The sequence below is a fragment of the Periplaneta americana genome, chromosome 9 (genome assembly GCF_040183065.1).
Source record: "Periplaneta americana isolate PAMFEO1 chromosome 9, P.americana_PAMFEO1_priV1, whole genome shotgun sequence".
NCBI classification, from domain to species: Eukaryota; Metazoa; Arthropoda; class Insecta; order Blattodea; family Blattidae; genus Periplaneta; species Periplaneta americana.
This window is the reverse complement of record NC_091125.1, coordinates 163,987,897-163,999,029: the sequence shown is the minus strand read 5'-3', so window position 1 is coordinate 163,999,029 and position 11,133 is coordinate 163,987,897. Positions and strand designations below refer to the sequence as shown.

The window sequence follows — 11,133 nt, the reverse complement described above, 5'->3', positions numbered from 1 at the left end:
AGAGGACTGTATGAATGCCAATTGTTACCTGGTAATCTGATAAGTGTAATCAAGATGTATAAATATACAATTTACAGTTTATTGTAGACATGCACAAACTGAATGATAGAATGATAACAGAGCAGTAGAGAGTTTATATGCAAAGCCTTCTGTGTATCTCTATTTCTTTTCTTTCCTAAGAGAAGTCCTTGTAACACGATAATATTTCAAATCGATAGCGACTTCGACTGGCATTTGTTTTGCAGCCCAGTGTACGATTTCTTGATCTTACTGAAGTTTACAATCTTAAGTTAACATATTTTCATTCTGAATCAGGCATTATTTATTATTATTTCTAAAATTGGACTGGCTTTTCCTTAATTTAGTGAGAGTTCCTCCGAATGAACTGTTAAAAAGTTGTAGCATTTCTATTTTGAGAATAATTTCTGCAGTAGGGATGGTAAATCACGCAATATACATAAACAGTTGCAGTCCTAGCAGTCTGGATCTGATTCTTCCTCGATGGTTGGGTATCTCGTGACTGGCACTTGCCTACAGACGCTAACCAGCGACCAGCAGGTGCCGTCATTTCGCCATTTAGAGTCCTCCGGCGCTGTGCTGCTTTTCGTGGACGTATTATCATCAGACTCTTGCCGGCAGCCACTGCTGTTCTCGTCAGTCGCTTCTCCATTCACCGTCCCTGGAAACATACAATCCGCCGTGTGTTAGTTGTTTCTATGGTATCAGTTCCACAGGCAATAGTAATATGCGTTACAAGAGCGGTATGTTGACGTTTTCATGTTCGAGGAAAAGATTGAAAAAGCGAAACGTAGTTGAGCTTTTTTAATTTCCGAGAACAAGAAAACAAACATACCGCTCGTGTATCGTACATTATTTTCTGCGAAGATCGTTTATTACATACCTGAAAGACGAATTTCTAATTAGTTGCAATGAAATCTCCATGTTGGTTTCTGTTTAATGACGCCAACTTCGGAACAACAAAATATCTTTCTTCAACATTGTTGCTATAAAATGTTTTCTGTGTTTACTATACTCCAGCAGGCCGTGATATACGTCTGTCTTTTTTTTTCCCCCAGTCTATAAATGCGAACTTAAAACAAACGGTAAGGTTATGTAATGATTTATTTTTCATTTTAATTTTTTAACAATATTATTTATATAACATATTGCAGTAATAACATCGGCATCTGGAATCTCGTTGATTTTTTCACAGCTTCCTTAATGTTACTTGTATCAGGAATGCAATAAGTTTCGTGGAGTAGTAGACTTTATTTAATTTTTGCAAATATTTAAAAACAATAATTAACAGTGCAATTTAGGTGAAATTGCAGTGGTAAGTTTCCAATTTATACTTATTACTATGTTAAACGTCTCTAAAAATAATATGTTAAAAGCCTAAAGCAGTAAAATGAATGTCGCGCTTAAGCGGTAAGAAGAGGGAAATTGTTAGGCCTGTGTGTGTTACGTTGGGAATACTGAATGTGGTATTTCACACTTACCGCGTATTGGTTCTGTGCGGAAAACAAGCAAATACGCACGATCTCGCACAAATAGTTTAGAAGATCTCTAACTCAATGTATACGATCGAGACACTATTGAAAGTATAAATAAATGAAAGTCATTGTCAGTGGCGGCAAAAATCGGAACTACACCTCATGTTACAAATCCCGATCGGTATTGCAGGTATACATTATGCCAACAAAATGCTTTTTTTTTTTTTTTCATATGTCTGTATGTTTGAAATGCATACCCTACTTAAAATACAGTACATATTCCTAAGGTGCTACCATACTATTTTCTCTCTTGGACTTTTTAATAAAAATCTGAACACTAAGAAATATATATTTTCTGTTCATTAGCAACGTGCATGTTTCATACCAAGTAGATCTATAAGTTATATCTTATTCAATTAAACTTATCTGAATATAGTGTTGAATTGGAATCACAACGCAACACAACTGAATTATGTATTGATATTAATATTAATATCGGTATCCTAATTAATTATTAATTACTTCCAAATTTCACAAGACTAGTAGAGTATTTCCACTTCAACAGATTCCTTCTACTGCAAATCAAAATTATTGCTGCCAACATAACAGTTAGAAAATAACTACCGGTAGTTGTAATATTTGTGAGTACCGGTATTCGAAATCCGAAACAAAGTTAGTAAAAGGAAATTCAACCTGACATTTATAAAATCACTATAAACCACTAGCTTATGTAGTAAAAAGTAAAGTAAATTCATGGCTCTACAGCCCTTTGAAGGACCAAGACCGACGAGCCAGCTGCTGGCCTCACGCCCACATGCCGAAGCAGAGGTATACGATCATCCAACCAGAATGGAGGTATCTTGTGGTTAGCACGATGATCCTCCCAGCCGTTATAGCTGGTTTGCGAAATCGGATTTTCGCTACCTATTGTAGCTCCCCAAGTGCATCACGATGCTGGGTGGGCACCGGTTCCAAACACTGGGCGGTATTTCATGAGAAAATTTCTTCCCTCATGAGGAATCGAAACAGCGCGCATTCCTAGGCAGGATGCCTTAGACCACGACGCCACGGCGCGGGACAGCATATGTAGTAATAGTGGAAAAATATAAAATTACTTATTCATACGTTAAAAAGTGTTAAAATTTTAAAAAAGGTATGTACCTTCGACAGACGGCCCGTTTCGACGTTGTGTCTCGTCTTCTTCAGTGTCTCCTGAACTACTGGCGATCTTGATTCAATTCTTGATTCTTTAGAATCAAGATCACCAGTAGTTCAGGAGACACTGAAGAAGACGAGACATAACGTCGAAACGGGCCGTCTGTCGAAGGTACATACTTTTTTTTTTAATTTTAAAACTTTTTAACGTATGAATAAATAATTTTATGTTTTTAACAAAGTGTTAACGTGAACTTTAATCAATGAAGTGGAAAAATTGTTAAGTTTCACCCTTAATAAGCTGATCTGGACTGTAGAAGGGATTAAATGATGCTTTTTCTATAGAAAGAAAAAACTTTCTTCTTGCAATAAATTAAAGTCAGAAAACTGGCTTCTTTTCAATAACCATTATTTAGATCATTTAGGCCCGATTGTATAAACCATTTAATCTTAGATCAGAGGTTAAATTGATCCTTGTTTCAGCTGAACTTGGAATTTTGTGTTGTATAAAGTCTAATCTGAGATTAATTTGTCTCAAACTAAAGTCAACTTTGACTGAAGAAATTTCTCCGATTAAGTTAGATGATCCAAGTTCAGTTATTTATTTTCTGTTTGAAATAAACGAGTGACAGATTGTGCAAATAAAATATCCATTACTATTATTAATATTAATATATATGTTAGGTATATTTATATATATTTCTTTCAATTTCTTGCCTTAATACACAAACATTCTTATGTTTTATAAGGCTCTATCGTGTTCAGCAGTAACAAATAACATAACCTATAATTATATTATGTTTATAACAACCATTAATTATTAATGGATATGATAGGTATATTCATAAATGTTCAATGAACTATATTACTAAACGAAAATTGTCGTTTTATAAAGCTTTATTATGTTTAGCAGTATCAAACACCATAACATGATAACAACTTGGAGAACAGTCAACCTTCTTCTTGTTGTCCGCCATTACTTACATTAAAAAAAAACAGTGTCTCCAACAGAGTGTAATATGGAAAGTCGCGAAAAAGTAGTTGTAAAGTCGCTAGATTTTTCATTATCAACAAAGAAAGATTAAATTTTGTCACTATGGGGTGCTAAAAAGGTCACTAAATCCCTATTTAAGCAATATAAAAGTTAAAAGAAATTGTTGTTGAAAAAGAGTTAAAGTCGCTAGATTGACAACAATGAACAAACCTGTATAACATGGTCCGCGCATCACGTATTTCACCTGTTTATGCGATGTTGCCAAATCCTTTTCACGTGAACTTAGACTGCATTTGAACCAACGTAATTTGATCGCAGAAAAGTTTTATACAATAGAAGAAGTGTCTGAACTCGGTTCACTTTTCGATCTTCGATCAAAGTTGATCTTTAGTCAGGGAGTGTTATACAATTGGGCCTTAGATTTACTACTTTATAGCCGAATAATTACCGCATATATCTCGTCCATCTTGAAATATAAACAAAAGATTAATGTGAAAAATGGCAGAAATGACTGAATGGTTTGTAGACCGCACTGTTCTCCGTTTTGTATTGCAACTTAAGACTGTTTACGTAAATCCATGAACAAGACAGAGCGTTTGTGGCAGGTTTTAGAGCTCTTGTTTTTTTTGTTCTGGGCTAATATTAATTTCATAATTACTCGTGAAAGGAAAGTTTTAGTAAATGTCCAAAATAATTCACCATCTCTGTTGAAACGTACTTTTCAAACCACAAGCTTAGTGTTAGGTTCATCAAAGCGCCACGGGTCCTGTTGGTGACATCGCTGTCAACTGGTCTCTAACCACCAGATTAAGAAATGGTGTGGGCTGTATTGGTAATTGATTAATGGCTCACCGTCGATCAGGTCGCAGCTGGTGGTAGTGTTGACAGCCTCGTGGTGTGACAGGGCGTACCACAGCTGCTGCTTGTCGCCGTCCTCGCTCGGACTCGCTGCCGTGACGCTCAGGTTGCGGCTCCTGTCGCAGCGATGCGAGAAGCGCCGGTGCTGGAACATAGCGAACGTCTCCGTTTGCTTCTCTTTTCAGCATACGGTATGCGGCAAAACAAACGACACTGAAATTATCGCTCATCTGCTGTCCACGTTTCCATAGCAACGAGTATTTATTTATCTGTAGCAATGTCACAAGAGGTCTGAGATTTATCTGGGAAATATGACCTCGTGTGACATTTATTAGGACTATTTCGTGAATAAAATAAAAATTTAAATAATATATCCATAAAATTCGATCACAAAATGTTAATAATATTGTACAGGGACATCATTTTATTTTTACTTCAATTTTTATTGTACCTGAGTTTTTTAATATACTTCACTCCCACCCCTTCTACTAATGAAGTTCAACCGTCCTCCACACAGAACCAAGACCGCACATACAGTCATAGTAGCCTTACGGTCATAGTAAACAATACGTTCCAAAAATATGATCGCGTTTTCCAGTGACGAAAGAGCTTTCAATATTGAATCATTTTCGCACAGGTACTGTCGTCCATTTGCCTACGTCGTATCCCGGTTTCCCCCACCAGCTTTTATTCGCCAGCTAGTGGCTTGGCTGTCTTAGCTCTTTTCTGAGAACATTAATTTCTGTTAGGAATTGGACGTCTACGTAATATTATACAACTGTTTAAAATAACTTAAATAAAAGGGCCTCGTTAAGTAATTAACTGTCACATGATTTCCTCTCCTTCTACGACCCTACCACATAACCACTTGGACGGACAGTAGATAGTATGTCTGAGTAATTTTATCTTTTAGGTTCGGGCAGAAGTGAAGATTGAATTTACAGTACGTAAGGTACTCTTTTATAGAGTAGGTACATAATTATTTCAACATGAGTTACTAGTACGAAGGACGAAACTGGTAATTGGGATTAGATGCAATAGTCTATAGTGCGATAATATGCACATTAGAAATGAAGCCTGCATCGAAATGAACGGCCACCATTTAAAAAAATGTGTATGATTATTTTTCAATTAAACTTCATTCTCTATGTTGTACGCTAAGGTGCTGTAGACAGTGTAATATACACTGCATAATAAATACGTCCACATGGACAGCCCAGTTCATGAGGAAAAACACTCATTCTTAATACTGTACTGTATTTTGATTAAACAAAAACCTAATGAAAATTATCAAACACAAAATGGCGATATTTCCTAGTTTACGTAAATGGATGAACGACTTTCCTTCCCTCCTATACCTAGTAAAGTGATTTGTTTGTATTTTATGTCAGTATCATCGAACTTCAGTCGGGGAAGGGGGTAGCAAACGGCGTTGATCCAGAAGTATAGCCAAGTTAATATTAAAAATGTTAGTAAAAATAAAATGATGTCCCTGTATATTAACGAATACTTAACCTATGCAGATATTGTGAAGTTGAAATACTCGTAGATGAATATCGATTACTGCAATAAAGAAATTCGATGCTATTATTCAGTAATGCCAATTGCGAAAAGCGAAATACAGGTTTAACAATGCTAATTAGATGTACTGCACTTTTCTCTTATTATTATAACATAAATACATTTTCATTACCTGCTGAAATCATAATTTCATTTAACAGTAACAGTGGGGACATCTAAATACCAATGCTTATGTATTCACAGCGAGACATGTTGCTACACAGCGAAGCCATCTCTGTATAGATAATTAAAACAAGAATTTTATTACGCCATACAGAAGGCAGTTTGATCAAAGACCTTATTATTACTATGCAAGGTCTTTGGGTTTGATATGCGATGATGCTGCATAAATTGCAACAATAAATTTGAACATCTGACTTTCTATTAATTGTTTAATTTCATTCACAAAATACAAATTTTATAGGCTACAATTATAGGTTAAGTTACTTGTGGGAGCAGGACCAATGTCAGCTGTCTTATTTCGACCGTTACTTACAATCTGTGCTACACGAAAGCATTTTTTGTACCTCGACAAAGGCATTCTCGCTGTAGTGTGTAACGGAACTAAAGCTGCATCTACACCGTTCAATATTCCAATCGCGTATGCGTGCAATCTGGGAAGAATATTGAAAGAATCAAGTTCAAAAGGTACGTTCAATTAAGATGCATGAAGATGTTGTGTCTACATGGTGCGCCGTTTTGAACGTCGTCTTCACTGCGTAATTAATATAGTAATTAATATTAAATATCAATCTTGCATTCATTGCTTTAAAGTTGAAAGAAAAGTTTAACCGTGTTGCATCTTAATGTATTTATGATGATCAATTTACGGAGAAACAGTTGGCGACGACTAAACAAAAGAACGACAATGCGATAAATTGATAGCGATAAATCTAGCTGCAAAAATTATCGCAAAGTGAGACTGTGTTTTGTTGGAATTCAAAATTTCATTACACTTCATTGGTCGAAAATGAAATGACGTCATATAAACGAAATACAGAGTGTTTAAAAAATACGGGGCATAATTTCAGGTATGTATTTCCCACATGTAGACAATCAAAATAGTTCATTATAACATGTGTCCGGAAATGTTTCATATCCGAGTTATGGCCTTCACAACATTGAAATTCACCGGAACGTTTTTCTTTCCGCAGGTCGTTGTCATTACAGAAGATGTTCAAAATGTCCACCTCCTGCTTGAATACAGACCTCACATCGATGTCTCATTGACCTGCGAACACGATCCCAAACTCCAGGAGTATTGCGTATGTCCTCAGAACATGCCACAATTCGATTCCGAAGGGATTCCAAATCAGGCACCGGAGACGAATAAACAAATTATTTTAAATGGCCCCACAAGTAGAAATCGAGAGGGATCAGATCAGGTGAGCGTGGAGGCCAAGCAATTGGGCCGGGCCACCTCTACCTATCCATCGATGAGGAAACCTTCGATCCAAGTACCGGCGAGCCGTACGACTGAAGTGTGCAGGAGCGCCATCATGCAAGAAGTGAATGTGTTGACGATTGATCAGTGGAGTGTCTTCTAAAACATGAGGTATGGTGTTTTCCAGGAAGTTTGTGTACGCCTGCCCCGTAAGTCTGTTTACAAGTACATGGGGTCCAACTAATCGATCACCAGTGATACCGGCCCACATGTTGAGGGAGAACCGCACCTGGTGATGAGATGGAACAGTTTCACGTGGGTTTTCATACGCCCATACATGCTGATTGTGGAAATTTGTTATGCCATCTCGTGTGAACTGTGCTTCATCTGTAAATAATACTAAGGCAGGAAAGTTCGGATTTACACTACACTGCTGCAAGAACCACTGACCGAACCTAACTCGTGCAGGGTAATCTGCTGGTGACTGGGCCTGTACACGTTGCAAATGATAAGGATACAATTGATACTCTTCAACAGTCTCCAAACAGTCGTATGAGGAACATTGACTTGCAACGCTACCCTTCGTGTGCTGATAGAAGGAGTCATGTTCACAGCCTCCATAATCTCCTCCTGTACTTCTGGAGTTTTAGATCTTGGTTGTCCCCTTCCCAAACCAGGAGAGTTAAATTTTCCATACTCGCACAGACGGTAATGGAGACGTACAAATGTCTTCCGATCTGGACATTGTCGCTGTGGGTATCTCTCCTGGTACAAACGACGAGCCAGCGCAGCATTGCCGTCCGCCTTACCGTACATGAAGTGTATCTCTGCCAGCTCTTGATTTGAATACATGTCGCACAGTCTAACGCCTACACAACACTGAATGTAACCTTCGCCTCGGAATGAACTGTCAGAGTGTCCTCTTAATGTCTCCTTTGACGGCAACGACCTGCGGAAAGAAAAACGTTCCGGTGAATTTCAATGTTGTGAAGGCCATAACTCGGAAATAAAGCATTTCCGGACACATGTTGTAATGAACTATTTTGATTGTCTACATGTGGGAAATACATACCTGAAATTATGCCCCGTATTTTTAACACCCTGTATAACATTTTGACATAGGCACTTGCTTTCTGATCCAGAGCTGCGCTCGGGAGTGGGTTCGATTCCCACTTGGGCTGCTTACCTGGTTGGATTTTTTTCTAGGTTTTTCCCCGACTATAAGGCGAATGTTAGTTAATCTATGGCGAATCCTCCGCGTATCTCACAAATTCTATCAACGCTAAATAACCTAGTAATTAATACAACGTCGTTAAATACCCAATAAAAAAATATATATACGTCTGTTTACTTTCGAAATCTTGCTGTTACTGTACTATGTACTGTTCGTGTGTTCTTTGGAAGATCGTGTTATGTTTGCCGCAGTTTCACGCTGTGTTAATATAATTCAGTAGTTGTTCGAGAGCGTTTGTATCCCACGTGATTTAAAGTGGTCGTATACTATAGAATGTAAAATTAAAATTGAAATTATGATTGTCAAACACAAAAGAGTTGAATGCGTTCTTTGATTTACGTCAAACAAATGTTTCTGTTTCATTGTGTCCTGGTTTCCACATCACAAACGAAATCTTTCAATTCATGCAGCACAATAGAGTATGAAGAGCGTCAATAGTTTGAACAACGTACAATGTATTGCTGTTGAAATTTTATGTATTCCTGACGGCAGAACTGCTTATGTTTAGTGTAAAGGAGTCCGTTATACACTGAGCGACATTAGTCTGGTGTGTGTCTCTATTAGAACTCTTGAAAGAAAAAGCAATAAGAGGATAGGAAGAGTGGAGGAAATAGAATGTAGTAGCAAATAAAATGAGAGAACAGTCAACAAGGCAGATCCAGACAGTACGAAAAAGAATGGAATACAAATTAGTGTTGGACTAAATGGGAGTGCATAAGTGAATCAACATCACAGTGTATGATCGTAAGTAAGTGTATTGTATTCATTTATATTTTATGCTCGACCATGCCGAAATGTAGTAATTATACACCTGGTAGCAGTCCTTTAATGCATGTCATTAAAGTACACCTATTCATTAAATTTCAGGTTTTCGATTATTCTCGGATATGCAATCGAAAGACGAGGGAAACGTCACGGAGGCTGGAAATCCAATACTGTCCCAGAAGGTTATGTTCTGTTAATATAATAATTAGCGTTAATTGTAAATAATATTCAAATAAATTCAATTTGTCATCTCGTTTTTCAATTCTAAATCAATTTCCAGGTTATACATTTTCTGCATTACATCAAGGTCAATGACATTATTGTTCCTCGGAAAAAATCAATACTTTCGCGTCTGCGCACATCTCACAATTTCGAGCTATGAACAAGGTCACTTCCGATCTTCTGTCAGATACAAATAAAATGAATATTTCTGATTAATTTCAAGTTATAAATATGGTCGAGCATAAAAAGTCGTATGAAACTTACTTATAATGGTAATTAAGACGTTCGTATGAAAATTATGAAACTCGCTTGCGCTCGTTTCATAAACAAACATACTCGCATCTTAATTACTATCATTATGGGCTCGTTGCATAATGTACTATTGTGGTATTCGTATATCGCTTTATAGCTAGAATATGAAACATATAAAAAATATCTCAATACGTTCTTTATTATAGTGTAAATAGTAGAAACAGCAAATTCTAGTGTACATACTGTAATTAATGTAAATTTTAAATACCAGTGTAATTGTTAAAGAGATCCATATTTTCTTCTGCCCCACTTTACGAAACAAGAGTCGCTTGAGCCGTCAGTCAATTACTTCTCTTGGTAGACACAAGTGCGTCGTGCACTTAAAAACTTCAGTAACACTTAATCTCGTAGCCTCCTGGCAAAGTACGGTTTCTATGTATTAGTTAATGAATATACTGTGTATATGACTGAAAGTTAGTGACATTTTAGTGTATGGTAATGAGAGTGTGTATGTCTGAACCCTGGTGATATGTGAACGTGTGAATCACAGTTTATACAGGGTGATTCACGAAGATTGTGCAATACTCTAGTATGTAATTTCTGGCATCATTCTAATGAAATAAGTTCATAAAAACATACGTCATATTTTTTTTTTTAATTGAGTGGATTATGCCCTCCTGAATGTTAAACATAAACGTAGATATTATGAGCTTTAAGCATTTCATTTATTTACAGCATTGGTACCGGGTGTTTTATAAATTCATTAAAGAACAATCACGTTATTACTCACCTGAAAAATCTGTATTAAAGCCGGTTTTCAAAGACCCCACCTTCTTCAGCAATACACGTAGCCGCCCTAGTGTGAACTGCGCGCGTCGCATTCTATAACTCCATTATTCGGATGCTAGGTAGATACGTTGTACCGGTATTGAGTTATCTCTAACCGTGACCCTGATGTCAAGAGATTTTGTGTCGCTGCTATCAGCTGTACTAACACATAAAGCTCCAGACGTCCAGAGAGATATATCACAAGAATGCGTGCTACGGAAGAAAGAAACGTGATTTTATCCGAAACTATTCAAACTCGGACACATGTATATATGAGCACCCTGGGGCTAGCGTCCCTTACCCGCGGAGAACACACTGCACTATGGTGCATTCGTAGCTGCTAGCGCAGGCGTTTCAAGGCCAACGCATAGAAGTTGTTACAGAGAGC

General features: G+C 37.1%; 1 protein-coding gene across 1 annotated transcript in view; it reads right to left on the bottom strand.

The window, feature by feature from the left end:
• Window positions 1-473: 473 nt before the first annotated feature.
• LOC138705719 (uncharacterized) overlaps window positions 474-11,133 on the bottom strand; it is a 15,741-nt gene continuing 5,081 nt past the window's right edge. The window contains exons 3-4 of the mRNA XM_069834290.1: window positions 4,495-4,645; window positions 474-679 (exon numbers count right to left, since the gene is read on the bottom strand). Of these exons, the coding sequence (XP_069690391.1) occupies window positions 474-679; window positions 4,495-4,645 (357 nt within the window). The remainder of the gene's footprint in view (window positions 680-4,494; window positions 4,646-11,133) is intronic.